Source organism: Echiichthys vipera (assembly GCF_963691815.1).
Source record: "Echiichthys vipera genome assembly, chromosome: Y".
Lineage (NCBI taxonomy): Eukaryota > Metazoa > Chordata > Actinopteri > Perciformes > Trachinidae > Echiichthys > Echiichthys vipera.
Genome location: NC_139849.1, coordinates 61929 through 82500, shown reverse-complemented (window position 1 = coordinate 82500; position 20572 = coordinate 61929). Strand labels below are relative to the sequence as shown.

At 48.7% G+C, this 20572-nt stretch overlaps 2 protein-coding genes across 4 annotated transcripts in view; both read right to left on the bottom strand.

Moving 5' to 3' along the window:
- Positions 1–5531, bottom strand: part of LOC310966208 (RNA-binding protein 39-like) — a 14769-nt gene extending 9238 nt beyond the window's left edge. For 2 of the 3 annotated variants that reach the window (XM_083940063.1, XM_083940065.1), the window contains exons 1-7: positions 5439–5505; positions 4647–4701; positions 3337–3386; positions 3085–3249; positions 2890–2943; positions 286–403; positions 40–192 (exon numbers count right to left, since the gene is read on the bottom strand). In XM_083940063.1, coding sequence (XP_083796189.1) covers positions 40–192; positions 286–403; positions 2890–2943; positions 3085–3249; positions 3337–3386; positions 4647–4697 — 591 coding nt within the window. In that variant the 5' untranslated portion in view covers positions 4698–4701; positions 5439–5505. Of the gene's footprint in view, positions 1–39; positions 193–285; positions 404–2889; positions 2944–3084; positions 3250–3336; positions 3387–4646; positions 4702–5438 lie in introns of all 3 variants that reach the window. The other variant, XM_083940064.1, reaches the window with a different exon arrangement.
- Positions 5532–7577: 2046 nt separating this feature from the next.
- tsen2 (TSEN2 tRNA splicing endonuclease subunit) lies at positions 7578–20474 on the bottom strand. Its single transcript, XM_083940040.1, has 9 exons — positions 20181–20474; positions 10872–10972; positions 9807–10791; positions 9659–9709; positions 9435–9579; positions 9317–9353; positions 9091–9208; positions 8920–9009; positions 7578–7689 (listed from the first exon to the last, which is right to left on the bottom strand). Exons 1-9 carry the CDS (start codon positions 20334–20336, stop codon positions 7630–7632), a joined length of 1743 nt encoding a protein of 580 aa, XP_083796166.1. The 5' UTR covers positions 20337–20474; the 3' UTR covers positions 7578–7629.
- Positions 20475–20572: the final 98 nt, after the last annotated feature.

The following is a 20572-nucleotide window of genomic DNA, read 5'->3' as shown; positions in this document are numbered from 1 at the left end:
TACCCCTCTCCCTCCCCCCCTCCCTCCCTCCCTCCTCACCTGGGACGCCTGCACGATGATGGGAACTCCCAGCAGCCTTTGCCCCGTGAGCCCGATGGCGAGCGGCACCGAGGTGGCGTGCTGGAACTCGATGTACGCGATGCCCTTGGACTTGCGCGAGTTGCGGTCGGAGATCATCCGCACGTCGCGGACCTGCGGAGGGAGGGTTAGCGCACGTTAGCGTCGTGCCCCTTCAGAATAAGAGCGCGGCGAGGGGGAAGAGAGGCTTTTATTGTGAAGGCTTACCGTCCCCACGGCGGAGAAGAAGTCCTCCAGGTCCCGGGGTCGAATCCGGGCGGCGAGCTGCATGCAGAAGACGGTGCGCGCGTCCCGCTCCTCCGGCGTCAGGGTGTCCAGCGGCGGCCTGCGGCAGGGAGGAAGTGCGGACGTTAGCGGGAGGAAGTGCGGACGTTAGCGGACGGACGGGAGGAAGTGCGGACGTTAGCAGACAGACGGGAGGAAGTAGGGACGTTAGCAGACAGACGGGAGGAAGTACGGACGTTAGCAAACAGACGGGAGGAAGTACGGACGTTAGCAAACAGACGGGAGGAAGTACGGACGTTAGCAAGTACAGACGGGAGGAAGTACGTACGTTAGCAAGTACAGACGGGAGGAAGTACGGACGTTAGCAGACAGACGGGAGGAAGTACGGACGTTAGCAAACAGACGGGAGGAAGTACGGACGTTAGCAAACAGACGGGAGGAAGTACGGACGTTAGCAAGTACAGACGGGAGGAAGTACGTACGTTAGCAAGTACAGACGGGAGGAAGTACGGACGTTAGCAGACAGACGGGAGGAAGTACGGACGTTAGCAGACAGACGGGAGGAAGTACGGACGTTAGCAGACAGACGGGAGGAAGTACGGACGTTAGCAAACAGACGGGAGGAAGTACGGGCGTTAGCAAGTACAGACGGGAGGAAGTACGGACGTTAGCAAGTACAGACGGGAGGAAGTACGTACGTTAGCAAGTACAGACGGGAGGAAGTACGGACGTTAGCAAGTACAGACGGGAGGAAGTACGGACGTTAGCAAGTACAGACGGGAGGAAGTACGGACGTTAGCAGACAGACAGACGGGAGGAAGTACGGACGTTAGCAGACAGACGGGAGGAAGTCACGGACGTTAGCAGACAGACAGACGGGAGGAAGTACGGACGTTAGCAGACAGACAGACGGGAGGAAGTACGGACGTTAGCAGACAGACAGACGGGAGGAAGTACGGACGTTAGCAGACAGACGGGAGGAAGTGCGGACGTTAGCAGACAAACGGGAGGAAGTGCGGACGTTAGCAGACAAACGGGAGGAAGTACGGACGTTAGCAAGTACAGACGGGAGGAAGTACGGACGTTAGCAAGTACAGACGGGAGGAAGTACGGACGTTAGCAGACAGACAGACGGGAGGAAGTACGGACGTTAGCAGACAGACAGGAGGAAGTACGGACGTTAGCAGACAGACAGACGGGAGGAAGTACGGACGTTAGCAGACAGACAGACGGGAGGAAGTACGGACGTTAGCAGACAGACGGGAGGAAGTACGGACGTTAGCAGACAGACGGAGGAAGTACGGACGTTAGCAGACAGACGGGAGGAAGTACGGACGTTAGCAGACAGACGGAGGAAGTACGGACGTTAGCAGACAGACGGGAGGAAGTACGGACGTTAGCGGATCGGACAGACGGGAGGAAGTGCGGGACGTTAGCAGACAGACGGGAGGAAGGACGGACGTTAGCAGACAGACAGACGGGAGGAAGTACGGACATTAGCAGACAGACGGGAGGAAGGACGGACGTTAGCAGACAGACAGACGGGAGGAAGTACGGACGTTAGCAGACAGACAGACGGGAGGAAGTACGGACGTTAGCAGACGGACAGACGGGAGGAAGTACGAACGTTAGCAGTCAGACGGGAGGAAGTACGGACGTTAGCAGACAGACAGACGGGAGGAAGTACGGACGTTAAGAGAGACAGACGGGAGGAAGTACGGACGTTAAGAGAGACAGACGGGAGGAAGTACGGACGTTAGGAGACAGACAGACGGGAGGAAGCACGGATGTTAAGAGAGACAGACGGGAGGAAGCACGGACGTTAGCAGACAGACGGGAGGAAGTACGGACGTTAGCAGAAAGACGGGAGGAAGTACAGACGTTAGCAGACAGACGGGAGGAAGAACGGACATTAGCAGACAGACAGACGGGAAGAAGTACGGACGTTAGCAGACAGACGGGAGGAAGTACGGACGTTAGCAAGTACGGACGTTAGCAAACAGACGGGAGGAAGTACGGACGTTAGCAAACAGACGGGAGGAAGTACGGACGTTAGCAAGTACGGACGTTAGCAAACAGACGGGAGGAAGTACGGACGTTAGCAGACAGACGGGAGGAAGTACGGACGTTAGCAGACAGACGGGAGGAAGTACGGACGTTAGCAGACAGACGGGAGGAAGTACGGACGTTAGCAGACAGACGGGAGGAAGTACGGACGTTAGCAGACGGACGGGAGGAAGTACGGACGTTAGCAGACAGACGGGAGGAAGTGCGGACGTTAGCAGACGGACGGGAGGAAGTACGGACGTTAGCAGACAGACGGGAGGAAGTACGGACGTTAGCAGACAGACAGACGGGAGGAACTACGGACATTAGCAGACAGAGGGACGGGAGGAAGTACGGACGTTAGCAAACAGACGGGAGGAAGTACGGACGTTAGCAAACAGACGGGAGGAAGTACGGACGTTAGCAAACAGACGGGAGGAAGTACGGACGTTAGCATACAGACAGACGGGAGGAAGTACGGACATTAGCAGACAGACGGACGGGAGGAAGTCGGACATTAGCAGACAGACGGACGCTCACCTGACCGGCCCCTTCTCCTTCCTGATTGGACTCTTGCTCTTGGACTGGCGGCGGCTGCGAACACAACAACAGGAAGTCCCGGCGTGAAAACAGGAAGTGGCTCCGAATTCCCCCTTGACTTTGACATTTTTAGGACTTTTATTGTGAAAATCAGGAGTCTGGGGTCCCCCGGGGAGGAAGTGGCGGCGGACTCACTGCTTGTGGTGGTCCCTGTAGCGGCCGCCGCGCTCCCGGCTGCCGCGGCGCTCCCGGCTGCGGCTCCGCCTCTTGTCGCGGCTGCGGCTGCGCTTGCGCTCCCGGCTGCGGCTGCGCTTCCGGTCGCGGCTTCGGCTGCGCTTCCTGTCGCGGCTGCGCTTCTTCCTGTTGTTGGGGGGGCGGGAACAAGGAAGCCAGAGTCACACACGTGGCGTTCGCCAGAGACCGGCGGTTCGAGACCCGGACACTCACCTCTTACTGTGGTCCTCGTGTCCGTTGGGGCTCAGGGTCTTGGGGTCGTCCTGGACATTGACACAGAAGAGGGGGGGGTCAGAGGTCAGGGGTCGTTCAGAGGGAGGGGGGGGGTCAGAGGTCAGGGGTCGTTCAGAGGGAGGGGGGGTCAGAGGTCAGGGGTCACGGACCAGAGGTCAGGGGTCATAGGTCAGAGAGAGGAGGGGGGGTCAGAGGTCATTCAGAGAGAGGAGGGGGGGGTCAGAGGTCAGGGGTCATAGGTCAGAGAGAGGAGGGGGGGTCAGAGGTCATTCAGAGAGAGGAGGGGGGGGTCAGAGGTCAGGGGTCAGAGAGAGGAGGGGGGGTCAGAGGTCATTCAGAGAGAGGAGGGGGGGGTCAGAGGTCAGGGGTCAGAGAGAGGAGGGGGGTCAGAGTTCAGGGGTCAGAGGTCATTCAGAGAGAGGAGGGGGGTCAGAGGTCATTCAGAGAGAAGAGGGGGGGTCAGAGGTCATGGACCAGAGGTCAGGGTTCAGAGAGAGGAGGGGGGTCAGAGGTCAGGGGTCACGGACCAGAGGTCAGGGGTCGTTCAGAGAGAGGAGGGGGGGTCAGAGGTCACGGACCAGAGGTCAGGGGTCATTCAGAGGGAGGGTCAGAGGTCAGGGGTCATGGACCAGAGGTCAGGGGTCATTCAGACGGAGGGGTCAGAGGTCAGGGGTCAGAGAGAGGAGGGGGTCAGAGGTCAGGGGTCACGGACCAGAGGTCAGGGGTCGTTCAGAGAGAGGGGTCAGAGGTCAGGGGTCACGGACCAGAGGTCAGGGGTCGTTCAGAGAGAGGAGGGGGGGTCAGAGATCATGGACCAAAGGTCAGGGTTCAGACAGAGGAGGGGGGGTCAGAGGTCAGGGGTCATGGACCAGGTGTCAGGGGTCATTCAGAGAGAGGAGGGGGGGGTCAGAGGTCAGGGGTCGTTCAGAGAGAGGAGGGGGGGTCAGAGGTCAGGGACCAGGTGTCAGGGGTCGTTCAGAGAGAGGGGTCAGAGGTCATGGACCAGAGGTTAGGGGTCGTTCAGAGAGAGGAGGGGGGGGTCAGAGGTCAGGGGTCATGGACCAGAGGTCAGGGGTCATTCAGAGGGAGGGGTCAGAGGTCAGGGGTCACGGACCAGAGGTCAGGGGTCATTCAGAGGGAGGAGGGGGGGTCAGAGGTCACGGACCAGAGGGCAGGGGTCATTCAGAGAGAGGAGGGGGAGTCAGAGGTCAGGGGTCGTTCAGAGAGAGGAGGGGGGGTCAGAGGTCATTCAGAGAGAGGGGGGGGTCAGAGGTCAGGGGTCGTCTCACCTTCCTGTACGGCGCCTCCAGCATCGCCTCGATGTCCAGGTCGTCTGCCATCCTGCTGAACACACACACACACACACACACACACACACACACACACACACACACACACACACACAGTCGGTGATGGGGTCCTGGGTAACTTCCTGTCAGCTGACGTCATTCACCGCAACAGGAAATAAACCGGGACCCATTTGGAATGTTTACAAAGGTGAAGCCACGTGACTATAGCATCAGGGTTAGCCCCGTTAGCCGTTAGCTCTATTAGCCCCGTTAGTAGTTAGCTATATTTGCCGTTAGCACCATGAGCCCACTAGCTCCGTTAGCACCGTTAGCTCCGCTAGTAGTAAGCACCAGGTTAGCTCCATCAGCCCACTAGCACCGTTAGCTCTATTAGCAGTTAGCACCAGTTTAGCTCCGTTAGCCCTATTAGCCGTAAGCACCAGGTTAGCTCCATGAGCCACTACATCTGTTAGCCGTTAGCACCAGTTTAGCTCCGTGAGCCCGCTAGCCCCGTTAGCCGTTAGCTAAGAACCGTCCCTCTCCCGTTACCGCGCGCCCGGTGTGACGTCAGCAGGTCCGCTCGCAGGTGAACACACCTGACGCCAAATGAGGCTAACGGCTAACAGCTAACAGCTAGCAGCCGTGTTAGCTCAGGGGGGAGCTGTATGGAGCAGAGCCGAGCACGGAGGCTGTTTCCCGGGGAACTCACCCCCGGTGTGTCGCGGTCGAACCCCCCCGGGGGTGAGTTCCCCTCCCCCGGTGTGTCCCCCGGTGAGTCCCCCGGGGTCTCACCTGCAGCTGTGGCCGTCGACCGCGTCTCTCTGTCCGGTTAGCGAGCACCTCCTGCGACCGTGTCCTCGAGAACGAGACTTGGCGAATCCCGGTGTGGCGCCGCAAACCACGCAGATCTCGCGAGATGTGCGACCGCGAGATCATAACATGGCTGCGAAGACTACAAAATAAAATAAATAATAAATAAATAAATGAATAAATATATAAATAAATATATAAATATATAAATAAATAAATAAATAAATGAATAAATATATAAATAAATATATAAATATATAAATAAATAAATAAATAAATGAATAAATATATAAATAAATATATAAATATATAAATAAATAAATAAATAAATATATAAATAAGTAAATAAATAAATACATGAATAAAAAAATAAATAAATACATGAATAAAAAAATAAATAAATACATGAATAAATAAATAAATGAATAAATAAATACATAAATAAATTAATAAATATATAAATAAATAAATAAGTAAATAAATTGATAAATAAATGCATAAATAAATAAATATATAAATAAATACATAAAAAATAAATATATAAATAAATAAATATAAAAATACATGAATAAATAATAAATAAATAAATAATATTAATATAGTAAAATATATAATAACATTGATATTAATAATATAATTAAAACTATAATATAATAATAATTACAATAATATAAAACTATGATATATTAAAAATGATAATTAAATAAAATAAAAACTATAATAATAATCTAATAAAAAAATTAATAATAATAATAAAATAATTAAAACATAATAACAATAATATAAAACTATAATAATAATATTTAAAAGGATAATAATATAATAAAAACATAATAATTATTTTAAAAAATATATATAATAATAAAATAAAAACAACAATAATAAAAAAATAAAACTATATGATTTTAATAAAAACTATAATAATAAAAAAATAATTATAATAATTTATTATATATATTATATAATATATATATAATAAAAACTATAATCATAATATAATAACTATTATAATAATATCAATAATATAAAACAATAATCATATGATTAAAACAATAAAGATAATATTAAAATTATTTTTAATAATATTAAAACTATAATAATAATAATATAATATAAATATAACTTTAATAATAATATCAAATAATCATGATAAAAAGGATATTATTATTATTAGTATTAAAACTGTTATAATAATTTCATAAAAACAATATAATAAAAACTATAATATAATAAATTAATAAAACCAAAAAATATTATAATAATATAAACAAACATATTATTAAAAAGGATAATATTAATATTATTAAAACTATAATAATAATGATAAACAATAATGTACTAAATTATATCTATAAATCAATAATTTAATAAAAGATAAATTCTGATAATTATGAAATAAGATCTATAACAATAATAACCATAAAAATATGATAGAAAATGAATTAATAATTAATAATAAAAATCATAATTATAATAATGGAGCTGCAGCAACGACACGTCTCATAATAATAATAATAATATTAACAAATATAATAATATTATTAATAATAATAATATAACAATAATAAAAATATAAACTACAATATTATAATATTTATAATAATAATAAAGTAATAATAACAAAATATTAATGATAATAATATTCATAATAAAATAAATATAATAATATTAACAAGTATATTAATAATAATAATAATAATATAAACTACAATAATATTATAATATTTATAATAATACTGTAATAAAATATTAATAATAATAATATTCATAATAAAATTAATATAATAATATTAACAAATATAATATTTATACTAACAATAATACAATAATAATAATATAAACTATAATAATAATATTAACAAATATGATATTAATAATAATATTATATAAATGATATAAACTATAATAATAATTGTTTGTAAACATTAAAACATCATTTAATAAAAAAAAAATAATAATTAATATTAATCATAATAATAAAAAATAATAATAATTAATAATAATAAAAATAATAATAAATAATAATAATTTGTAAACATTAAAAACAGCATTTAAGCAAAAAAAGGACCACTAATTCATCCGTCAAATCTCAGTTTATTGATTATTAACGTACAAAAACATCTTCATTCATGTTGTTGTTGTTGTTGTTGATGACATCATCGCTCTCGGCCAATCAGACGTCGTCCTGCTCCGCTCGCTCCTTAGACGACACCCACCTGCTGACGACCACTTCCTGTTGACGGGAGACACCGTTGTTTGTTTGTTTGTTTGTTTATTTGTTTGTTAGCTCATTTGTTTGTTTGTTAGCTTGCTTGTTTGTTTGTTTGCTTGTTTGTTTGTTTGTTTGTTAGCTTGTTTGTTTGTTAACTAGTTTGATTGCTAGCTTGTTTGTTTGTTTGCTTGTTTGTTAACTTGTCTGCTTGTTAGCTTGTTTGTTTGCTTGCTTCTTTGTTCGCTTGCTTGCTTGTTTGTTTGCTAGCTTGTTTGTTTGTTAGCTTGTTTGTTAGTTAGCTTGTTTGCTAGTTTGCTTGCTTTCTTGTTAGCTTGTTTTTTGTTAGCTTGTTTGCTAGCCTGTCAGCGTGTTTGCTTGTTAGCTTGTTTGTTTGCTAGCTTGTTTGTTAGCTTATTTGTTTGTTTGTTAGCTTGTTTGTTTGTTTGCTTGTTTGTTAGCTTGTTTGTTTGTTAGCTAACTTGTTTGCTTGTTTGTTTGTTTGCTTGTTTGTTTGCTTGTTTGCTCTTTTGTTTGTTTGCTTGTTTGTTTGTTTGCTTGTTTGTTTGTTAACTAGTTTGTTTGCTAGTTTGTTTGTTTTTGTTTGTGTGTTTGTTTGTTAGCCTGTTTGTTTGTTAGCTTGTTTGTTTGTGTTTGTGTGTTTGTTTGTTTACTTGTTTGTTTGTTAGCCTGTGTGTTTGTTAGCTTGTTTGTTTGTTTGCTTGTTTGTTTGCTTGTTTGTTTGCTTGTTAGCTTGTTTGTTTGTTAGCTTGTTTGTTAGCTTGTTTGTTTGTTTACTTGTTTGTTTGTTAGCCTGTTTGTTTGCTTGTTTGTTTGTTAGCTTGTTTGTTCGTTTGTTTGTTAGCTTGTTTGTTTGCTTGTTTTTGTTTGTTAGCCTGTTTGTTTGTTAGCTTGTTTGTTTGTTGGCTTGTTTGTTTGCTTGTTAGCTTGTTTGTTTGCTTTCTTGTTTGCTTGCTTTCTTGTTTGTTTGTTAGCTTGTTAGCTTGTTTGTTTGCTAGCTTGTTTGTTTTCTTGTTTGTTTGTTAGCTTGTTTGTTTGTTAGCTTGTTTGTTTGTTAGCATGTTTGTTAGCTTCTTTGTTTGTTAGCATGTTTGTTTGCTTGCTTCCTTGTTTGTTTGTTAGCTTGTTAGCTTGCTTGTTTGTTTGCTTGTTTTTGTTAGCTTTCTTGTTTGTTTGTTAGCTTGTTTGTTTGTTTGTGTGCGAGCGTCGCCCCCGGCAACCGTCCGACCCTACCTGGACCCGCAGGCGCCTCAGACACGCGGGCGAGTCCAGCTCCTCCTCTGATTGGTCGACGGGGTGGATGACGTAACACAACATCAGCTCCTGGGGAAAAGAAAGAGCACATGGGACCACGCCCCCGGACTCTGCCCCCCCCTCCCCCCGCCACCCTCCCCCCTCCGTTACCTTGGAGACGTTGGACGTGATCCTGCTGAGCGCCGCCAGCGACCGCCACGAGAACGGGCGCCGCGCCGCGTAGCCCCCGTAGCCGCCGCCGTCCGCCCGCTCCACCACCACCGAGTAACTACGGCGACAGGAGACGGACATTTCTATAAGCCCCGCCCCCTTTTTTTCCCTTCCTCTCTTGTGATTGGCTCGTTTAAAAAAAAGGGGGCGGGTGTTGGCGCCTTACCTGGCGTGGTAGAAGGGCGGTCCTTTCCTGTACAACACTGGGGACACACCGGCCAATCAGATCGCGTGTTTACGTTTGTGTGTGTGTGTGTGTGTGTGTGTGTGTGTGTGCGTCTTACTCAGGTCCACGCCGTACTTGGCCCCGCCCCCTCCCTTGGGGACCCACCCCCGGCTCCGGCAGTGGTGGTAGGCGGCGTAGGACGTGGCGAAGTCGGGCCGCAGCGAGCGGAACTTCCTCCACAGCTCGGCGACGGACAGCGGCTCCTGGCCAATGAGAGAGGAGCAAGGTGAGGGAAACAGGAAGTGGAGGGACGGACAGGAAGTGGGCGGGACGGACGGGTACCTGGTGCAGGTAGACGGACAGGCAGCCCACGCTGTAGACCAGGAAGAAGGCCTAGAGGGGGGGGGGGGGGGGGGACACGGGTAAGGGGTTAGCGACTAGCGACGACGCCCAGGAGGCTCATGGGAAATGTAGTGTTTGGGGGCGTTACCTCCTCGGGGCTGAGTTGCAGGTACTCGCGCACGGCGAGGGGGGTCCGCCGGACCTCCCCGGGCCCGCCGCCGCACTCGGGGACCACCAGGACGAAGCCGGGACCCGGGACCGCTGGGTCCGGATCGGGGTCCCGGTCCGAGTCCGGATCGGTGTCGGATTCCCGGTCCGAGTCCGGATCGGGGTTCGGGTGTTGCGGGTCGGTCCCCCTGTAGTGACAGGCCACGCCCCCTGACTCCTCCCCCTGTGTGTATGAACAGGCCCCGCCCCCTGACTCCTCCCCCTGTGTGTAGGAACAGGCTCCGCCCCCTGACTCCTCCCCATGTGTGTACGAACAGGCTCCGCCCCCTGACACCTCCCCCTGTGTGTATGAACAGGCCACGCCCCTTGACTCCTCCCCCTGTGTGTATGAACAGGCTCCGCCCCCTGGCTCCTCCCTCTGTGTGTGGGGACAGGCCACGCCCCCTGACTCCTCCCTATGTGTGTATGAACAGGCTCCGCCCCCTGACCCCTCCCCCTGTGTGTACAAACAGGCTCCGCCCCCTGACTTCTCCCCCTGTGTGTGAGGACAGGCCCCGCCCCCTGACTCATCCCCCTGTGTGTAGGAACAGGCCACGCCCCCTGACTCATCCATCTGTGTGTGGGGATAGGCTCCGCCCCCTGACTCCTCCCCCTGTGTGTATGAACAGGCTCCGCCCCCTGACCCCTCCCTTTGAGTGTAGGAACAGGCTCCGCCCCCTGACTCCTCCCCATGTGTGTAGGAACAGGCTCCGCCCCTTGACCCCTCCCCCTGTGTGTATGAACAGGCTCCGCCCCCTGACTCCTCCCCCTGTGTGTAGGAACAGGCTCCGCCTCCCGACCCCTCCCTCCTCACATCCTCCATCCCCATTGGCCGAGACAGGCCGAGCAGGACTTGACGGACAGCTCCGTCGTCCAACCCCCGCGCCGACAGCGCCGACCCCGCCCACCGGAGGAGCTCGTCGTACCTGCGGGGGGAAGGAAGTGCCTTCGTCAAAGGGGGCGGGAGGCGGACAGGAAGTGACGGACAGGAAGTGATGTCACTCACCTGGACTGGGACATCACGGGCAGGGAGAGGCCGTCGTCCCATTGGTCGGTGAGGTCGTGGACGGGGCGGGCTCTGGACAGGACCCCCTTACCGAAGTAGCCCTGGAACGAGACCAGGAAGTGGACTAACTCAGACCTGGTTTAAGAGGACGTGGACTAACTTAGACCTGGTTTAAGAGGAAGTGGACTAACTCAGACCTGGTTTAGGAGGAAGTGGACTAACTCTGACCTGGTTTAAGAGGAAGTGGACTAACTCAGACCTGGTTTAAGAGGATGTGGACTAACTCAGACCTGGTTTAAGAGGATGTGGACTAACTCAGACCTGGTTTAAGAGGACGTGGACTAACTCAGACCTGGTTTAAGAGGAAGTGGACTAACTCAGACCTGGTTTAGGAGGAAGTGGACTAACTCTGACCTGGTTTAAGAGGAAGTGGACTAACTCAGACCTGGTTTAGGAGGATGTGGACTAACTCAGACCTGGTTTAAGAGGACGTGGACTAACTCAGACCTGGTTTAAGAGGAAGTGGACTAACTCAGACCTGGTTTAGGAGGAAGTGGACTAACTCTGACCTGGTTTAAGAGGACGTGGACTAACTCAGACCTGGTTTAAGAGGATGTGGACTAACTCAGACCTGGTTTAAGAGGACGTGGACTAACTCAGACCTGGTTTAGGAGGATGTGGACTAACTCAGACCTGGTTTAGGGGGACGTGGACTAACTCAGACCTGGTTTAGGAGGATGTGGACTAACTCAGACCTGGTTTAGGAGGACGTGGACTAACTCAGACCTGGTTTAGGAGGACGTGGACTAACTCAGACCTGGTTTAGGAGGACGTGGACTAACTCAGACCTGGTTTAAGAGGATGTGGACTAACTCAGACCTGGTTTAGGACGACGTGGACTAACTCAGACCTGGTTTAGGAGGATGAGGACTTACTCAGACCTGGTTTAAGAGGATGTGGACTAACTCAGACCTGGTTTAAGAGGAAGTGGACTAACTCAGACCTGGTGTCACAGGACGTGGACTAACTCAGACCTGGTTTAGGAGGATGTGGACTAACTCAGACCTGGTTCAGGAGGACGTGGACTAACTCAGACCTGGTTTAAGAGGACGTGGACTAACTCAGACCTGGTCTAAGAGGACGTGGACTAACTCAGACCTGGTTTAGGAGGATGTGGACTAACTTAGACCTGGTTCAGGAGGATGTGGACTAACTCTGACCTGGTTTAAGAGGATGTGGACTAACTCAGACCTGGTTCAGGAGGATGTGGACTAACTCAGACCTGGTTTAGGAGGATGTGGACTAACTCAGACCTGGTTGAGGAGGACGTGGACTAACTCAGACCTGGTTTAGGAGGATGTGGACTAACTCAGACCTGGTTTGAGAGGACGTGGACTAACTCAGACCTGGTTTAGGAGGATGTGGACTAACTCAGACCTGGTCTAAGAGGATGTGGACTAACTCAGACCTGGTTTAGGGGGATGTGGACTAACTCAGACCTGGTTTAGGGGGATGTGGACTAACTCAGACCTGGTTTAGGGGGATGTGGACTAACTCAGACCTGGTTTAAGAGGAAGTGGACTAACTCAGACCTGGTTTAGGGGGACGTGGACTAACTCAGACCTGGTTTAAGAGGACGTGGACTAACTCAGACCTGGTTTAAGAGGATGTGGACTAACTCAGACCTGGTTTAGGGGGACGTGGACTAACTCAGACCTGGTTTAGGGGGATGTGTACTAACTCAGACCTGGTTTAGGGGGATGTGGACTAACTCAGACCTGGTTTAGGAGGACGTGGACTAACTCAGACCTGGTTTAATAGGACGTGGACTAACTCAGACCTGGTTTAAGAGGATGTGGACTAACTCAGACCTGGTTTAGGGGGACGTGGACTAACTCAGACCTGGTTTAGGGGGATGTGTACTAACTCAGACCTGGTTTAGGGGGATGTGGACTAACTCAGACCTGGTTTAGGAGGACGTGGACTAACTCAGACCTGGTTTAGGGGGACGTGGACTAACTCAGACCTGGTTTAGGGGGATGTGTACTAACTCAGACCTGGTTTAGGGGGATGTGGACTAACTCAGACCTGGTTTAGGAGGACGTGGACTAACTCAGACCTGGTTAAAGAGGACGTGGACTAACTCAGACCTGGTTCAGGAGGATGTGGACTAACTCAGACCTGGTTTAGGAGGATGTGGACTAACTCAGACCTGGTTTAGGAGGATGTGGACTAACTCAGACCTGGTTTAGGAGGAAGTGGACTAACTCAGACCTGGTTTAGGGGGATGTGGACTAACTCAGACCTGGTTTAGGAGGATGTGGACTAACTCAGACCTGGTTTAGGAGGATGTGGACTAACTCAGACCTGGTTTAAGAGGATGTGGACTAACTCAGACCTGGTTTAAGAGGAAGTGGACTAACTCAGACCTGGTTTAGGAGGACGTGGACTAACTCAGACCTGGTTTAAGAGGATGTGGACTAACTCAGACCTGGTTTAAGAGGATGTGGACTAACTCAGACCTGGTTTAGGAGGATGTGGACTAACTCAGACCTGGTCTAAGAGGATGTGGACTAACTCAGACCTGGTTTAAGAGGATGTGGACTAACTCAGACCTGGTCTAAGAGGACGTGGACTAACTCAGACCTGGTTTAAGAGGATGTGGACTAACTCAGACCTGGTTCAGGAGGATGTGGACTAACTCAGACCTGGTGTCAGAGGATGTGGACTAACTCAGACCTGGTTTAGGAGGACGTGGACTAACTCAGACCTGGTTTAGGAGGATGTGGACTAACTCAGACCTGGTCTGAGAGGACGTGGACTAACTCAGACCTGGTTTAGGGGGATGTGGACTAACTCAGACCTGGTCTAAGAGGATGTGGACTAACTCAGACCTGGTTTAAGAGGAAGTGGACTAACTCAGACCTGGTTTAGGAGGATGTGGACTAACTCAGACCTGGTTAAAGAGGATGTGGACTAACTCAGACCTGGTTTAGGAGTATGTGGACTAACTCAGACCTGGTTTAAGGGGAACGTGGACTAACTCAGACCTGGTTTAAGAGGATGTGGACTAACTCAGACCTGGTTTAAGAAGATGTGGACTAACTCAGACCTGGTTTAAGAGGATGTGGACTAACTCAGACCTGGTTAAGGAGGACGTGGACTAACTTAGACCTGGTTTAGGAGGATGTGGACTAACTCAGACCTGGTTTAAGAGGATGTGGACTAACTCAGACCTGGTTTAAGTGGATGTGGACTAACTCAGACCTGGTTTAAGTGGACGTGGACTAACTCAGACCTGGTCTAAGAGGATGTGGACTAACTCAGACCTGGTTTAAGAGGATGTGGACTAACTCAGACCTGGTTTAAGAGGATGTGGACTAACTCAGACCTGGTTTAAGAGGATGTGGACTAACTCAGACCTGGTTTAGGCGGACGTGGACTAACTCAGACCTGGTTTAGGGGGACGTGGACTAACTCAGACCTGGTTTAGGAGGATGTGGACTAACTCAGACCTGTTTTAAGAGGATGTGGACTAACTCAGACCTGGTTTAGGGGGACGTGGACTAACTCAGACCTGGTTTAAGAGGATGTGGACTAACTCAGACCTGGTTTAGGAGGATGTGGACTAACTCAGACCTGGTTTAGGGGGACGTGGACTAACTCAGACCTGGTTTAAGAGGATGTGGACTAACTCAGACCTGGTTTAGGAGTATGTGGACTAACTCAGACCTGGTTTAGGAGGAAGTGGACTAACTCAGACCTGGTTTAAGAGGATGTGGACTAACTCAGACCTGGTTTAGGAGTATGTGGACTAACTCAGACCTGGTTTAGGGGGACGTGGACTAACTCAGACCTGGTTTAGGAGGATGTGGACTAACTCAGACCTGGTTTAGGAGGATGTGGACTAACTCAGACCTGGTTTAGGGGGACTTGGACTAACTCAGACCTGGTCTAAGAGGATGTGGACTAACTCAGACCTGGTTTAGGAGGATGTGGACTAACTCAGACCTGGTTTAGGGGGACGTGGACTAACTCAGACCTGGTTTAGGAGGATGTGGACTAACTCAGACCTGGTTTAGGAGGATGTGGACTAACTCAGACCTGGTTTAAGAGGATGTGGACCAACTCAGACCTGGTTGAAGGGGATGTGGACTAACTCAGACCTGGTTTAGGGGGACGAGGACTAACTCAGACCTGGTTTAAGAGGATGTGGACTAACTCAGACCTGGTTTAAGAGGATGTGGACTAACTCAGACCTGGTTTAGGGGGACGTGGACTAACTCAGACCTGGTTGAAGAGGATGTGGACTAACTCAGACCTGGTTTAAGAGGATGTGGACTAACTCAGACCTGGTTTAAGAGGATGTGGACTAACTCAGACCTGGTTTAGGAGGATGTGGACTAACTCAGACCTGGTTTAAGAGGATGTGGACTAACTCAGACCTGGTTTAGGAGGATGTGGACTAACTCAGGCCTGGTTGAGGAGGATGTGGACTAACTCAGACCTGGTTTAAGAGGATGTGGACTAACTCAGACCTGGTTTAAGAGGATGTGGACTAACTCAGACCTGGTTTAAGAGGACGTGGAATAACTCAGACCTGGTTGAGGAGGATGTGGACTAACTCAGACCTGGTTTAAGAGGAAGTGGACTAACTCTGACCTGGTTTAAGAGGATGTGGACTAACTCAGACCTGGTTTAGGGGGATGTGGACTAACTCAGACCTGGTTTAGGGGGATGTGGACTAACTCAGACCTGGTTTAAGAGGATGTGGACTAACTCAGACCTGGTTTAGGGGGATGTGGACTAACTCAGACCTGGTTTAGGGGGACGTGGACTAACTCAGACCTGGTTTAAGAGGACGTGGACTTACTCAGACCTGGTTTAAGAGGATGTGGACTAACTCAGACCTGGTTTAGGAGGATGTGGACTAACTCAGACCTGGTTTAGGGGGATGTGGACTAACTCAGACCTGGTTTAGGAGGAAGTGGACTAACTCAGACTTGGTTTAGGAGGATGTGGACTAACTCAGACCTGGTTTAGGAGGAAGTGGACTAACTCAGACCTGGTTTAAGAGGATGTGGACTAACTCAGACCTGGTTTAGGAGGATGTGGACTAACTCGGACCTGGTCTTAGAGGATGTGGACTAACTCAGACCTGGTTTAAAGGGATGTGGACTAACTCAGACCTGGTTTAAAGGGACGTGGACTAACTCAGACCTGGTTTAAAAGGACGTGGACTAACTCAGACCTGGTTTAAAGGGACGTGGACTAACTCAGACCTGGTTTAAAGGGACGTGGACTAACTCAGACTTGGTTTAAGAGGACGTGGACTAACTCAGACCTGGTTTAAGAGGAAGTGGACTAACTCAGACCTGGTTTAAGAGGAAGTGGACTAACTCAGACCTGGTCTAAGAGGACGTGGACTAACTCAGACCTGGTTTAGGAGGATGTGGACTAACTCAGACCTGGTTTAGGAGGACGTGGACTAACTCAGACCTGGTTTAAGGGGACGTGGACTAACTCAGACCTGGTTTAAGAGGACGTGGACTAACTCAGACCTGGTTTAGGAGGATGTGGACTAACTCAGACCTGGTTTAAGAGGACGTGGACTAACTCTGACCTGGTTTAGGGGGACGTGGACTAACTCAGACCTGGTTTAGGGGGATGTGGACTAACTCAGACCTGGTTTAAGAGGATGTGGACTAACTCAGACCTGGTGTCAGAGGACGTGGACTAACTCAGACCTGGTTTAGGAGGATGTGGACTAACTCAGACCTGGTTTAAGAGGATGTGGACTAACTCAGACCTGGTCTAAGAGGACGTGGACTAACTCAGACCTGGTTTAGGAGGATGTGGACTAACTCAGACCTGGTTTAGGAGGATGTGGACTAACTCAGACCTGGTTTAGGGGGACGTGGACTAACTCAGACCTGGTTTAGGGGGATGTGGACTAACTCAGACCTGGTTTAGAAGGACGTGGACTAACTCAGACCTGGTCTAAGAGGATGTGGACTAACTCAGACCTGGTTTAGGGGGACGTGGACTAACTCAGACCTGGTCTAAGAGGACGTGGACTAACTCAGACCTGGTTTAGGAGTACGTGGACTAACTCAGACCTGGTTTACGAGGATGTGGACTAACTCAGACCTGGTTTAAGAGGATGTGGACTAACTCAGACCTGGTTTAGGGGGACGTGGACTAACTCAGACCTGGTTTAGGGGGATGTGGACTAACTCAGACCTGGTTTAGGGGGATGTGGACTAACTCAGACCTGGTTTAGGGGGATGTGGACTAACTCAGACCTGGTTTAGGAGGATGTGGACTAACTCAGACCTGGTTTAGGGGGACGTGGACTAACTCAGACCTGGTTTAAGAGGATGTGGACTAACTCAGACCTGGTTTAGGGGGATGTGGACTAACTCAGACCTGGTTCAGGAGGATGTGGACTAACTCAGACCTGGTCTAAGAGGATGTGGACTAACTCAGACCTGGTTTAGGAGGATGTGGACTAACTCAGACCTGGTTTAAGAGGATGTGGACTAACTCAGACCTGGTTTAGGAGGATGTGGACTAACTCAGACCTGGTCTAAGAGGATGTGGACTAACTCAGACCTGGTTTAAGAGGATGTGGACTAACTCAGACCTGGTTTAGGAGGATGTGGACTAACTCAGACCTGGTTGAAGAGGACGTGGACTAACTCAGACCTAGTTTAGGAGGACGTGGACTAACTCAGACCTGGTTTAAGAGGATGTGGACTAACTCAGACCTGGTTTAGGAGGATGTGGACTAACTCAGACCTGGTCTAAGAGGATGTGGACTAACTCAGACCTGGTCTAAGAGGATGTGGACTAACTCAGACCTGGTTTAACAGGATGTGGACTAACTCAGACCTGGTTTAGGAGGATGTGGACTAACTCAAACCTGGTTTAAGAGGAAGTGGACTAACTCAGACCTGGTTTCAGAGGACGTGGACTAACTCAAACCTGGTTTAAGAGGATGTGGACTAACTCAGACCTGGTTTAACAGGATGTGGACTAACTCAGACCTGGTTTAGGAGGATGTGGACTAACTCAGACCTGATTTAGGGGGACGTGGACTAACTCAGACCTGGTCTAAGAGGATGTGGACTAACTCAGACCTGGTTTAAGAGGATGTGGACTAACTCAGACCTGGTTTAGGAGGATGTGGACTAACTCAGACCTGGTTTAAGAGGATGTGGACTAACTCAGACCTGGTTTAGGAGGATCTGGACTAACTCAGACCTGGTTTAGGGGGACGTGGACTAACTCAGACCTGGTTTAGGAGGATGTGGACTAACTCAGACCTGGTTTAGGAGGATGTGGACTAACTCTGACCTTGTTTACGAGGACGTGGACTAACTCAGACCTGGTTTAAGAGGAAGTGGACTAACTCAGACCTGGTTTAGGGGGATGTGGACTAACTCAGACCTGGTTTAAGAGGATGTGGACTAACTCAGACCTGGTTTAGGAGGATGTGGACTAACTCAGACCTGGTTTAGGAAGTGGACTAACTCAGACCTGGTCTAAGAGGATGTGGACTAACTCAGACCTGGTCTAAGAGGAAGTGGACTAACTCAGACCTGGTTTTAGAGGATGTGGACTAACTCAGACCTGGTGTCAGAGGATGTGGACTAACTCAGACCTGGTTTAGGAGGATGTGGACTAACTCAGACCTGGTTTAGGAGGATGTGGACTAACTCAGACCTGGTTTAAGAGGATGTGGACTAACTCAGACCTGGTTTAGGAGGATGTGGACTAACTCAGACCTGGTTTAGGAGGATGTGGACTAACTCAGACCTGGTTAAAGAGGAAGTGGACTAACTCAGACCTGGTTTAAGAGGATGTGGACTAATTCAGACCTAGTTTAGGAGGATGTGGACTAACTCAGACCTGGTTTAGGGGGACGTGGACTAACTCAGACCTGGTTAAGGAGGACGTGGACTAACTCAGACCTGGTTTAAGAGGATGTGGACTAACTCAGACCTGGTTTAGGGGGATGTGGACTAACTCAGACCTGGTCTAAGAGGAAGTGGACTAACTCAGACCTGGTTTAAGAGGAAGTGGACTAACTCAGACCTGGTTTAAGGGGACGTGGACTAACTCAGACCTGGTTTAGGAGGATGTGGACTAACTCAGACCAGCTTTAAGAGGATGTGGACTAACTCAGACCTGGTTTAGGAGGATGTGGACTAACTCAGACCTGGTTTAAGAGGATGTGGACTAACTCAGACCTGGTTTAGGGGGACGTGGACTAACTCAGACATGGTTTAGGGGGACGTGGACTAACTCAGACCTGGTTTAGGGGGACGTGGACTAACTCAGACCTGGTTTAGGAGGATGTGGACTAACTCAGACCTGGTTTAGGGGGACGTGGACTAACTCAGACCTGGTTTAAGAGGACGTGGACTAACTCAGACCTGGTTTAAGAGGATGTGGACTAACTCAGACCTGGTTTAAGAGGATGTGGACTTACTCAGACCTGGTTAAAGAGGATGTGGACTAACTCAGACCTGGTTTAAGAGGATGTGGACTAACTCAGACCTGGTTTAGGGGGACGTGGACTAACTCAGACCTGGTTTAAGAGGATGTGGACTAACTCAGACCTGGTTTAAGAGGATGTGGACTAACTCAGACCTGGTTTAAGAGGATGTGGACTAACTCAGACCTGGTTTAGGAGGATGTGAACTAACTCAGACCTGGTTTAAGAGGATGTGGACTAACTCAGACCTGGTTTAGGGGGACGTGGACTAACTCAGACCTGGTTTAAGAGGATGTGGACTAACTCAGACCTGGTTTAGGAGGATGTGGACTAACTCAGACCTGGTTTAAGAGGATGTGGACTAACTCAGACCTGGTTTAGGAGGATGTGGACTAACTCAGACCTGGTTTAGGAGGATGTGGACTAACTCAGACCTGGTTTAGGAGGATGTGGACTAACTCAGACCTGGTTTAAGAGGAAGTGGACTAACTCAGACCTGGTTTAGGAGGATGTGGACTAACTCAGACCTGGTTTAGGAGGAAGTGGACTAACTCAGACCTGGTTTAGGAGGAAGTGGACTAACTCAGACCTGGTTTAAGAGGATGTGGACTAACTCAGACCTGGTTTAGGAGGATGTGGACTAACTCAGACCTGATTTAAGAAGATGTGGACTAACTCAGACCTGGTTTAGGGGGAAGTGGACTAACTTAGACCTGGTTCAGGAGGATGTGGACTAACTCAGACCTGGTTTAGGGGGATGTGGACTAACTCAGACCTGGTTTAGGGGGAAGTGGACTAACTCAGACCTGGTTGTGGATCTTCTGGATGTGATCCGGATCACAGACCAGCACGTGTTGGTTGATGAGCTCCGCCCGGAAGTCGCTCCTCCCCAGCGGCAGCGGAGCCTCGTACTCTTCGTGGACCCGGTTCCGTCTCCGGGGTGGCCGGAACTCCGCCTGCATCCTTCCGGGTCCACCTGGGTCCTTCCGGGTCCACCTGGGTCCTCCTGGGTCCGGGTCGAACCGGGTCTGAGCTGGACTGTTTCTAAACGCTATTAGCCTGTTAGCTTGTTTTTAGGTCGGACTTGTTTGGCTGCCGGACGCTGCTGTGTGTTGTCAGCAGGAACTTCCGGTAACTTCCGGCTACTTCCTCCACTTCCGTTCGAGTTGAAATTTCAAAACAAAATGGACGAAAACAC

Coding starts and splice junctions, on each gene's coding strand:
- tsen2 (XM_083940040.1), bottom strand. CDS start 20,336: ATGCAGGCGGAGTTCCGGCCACCCCGGAGACGGAACCGGGTCCACGAA. Junction 10,973..20,180: donor TCCAGAAGATCCACAACCAG/GTCTGAGTTAGT, acceptor GTCTCGTTCCAG/GGCTACTTCGGTAAGGGGGT. Junction 9,209..9,316: donor CCGCCCTTCTACCACGCCAG/GTAAGGCGCCAA, acceptor CTGTCGCCGTAG/TTACTCGGTGGTGGTGGAGC.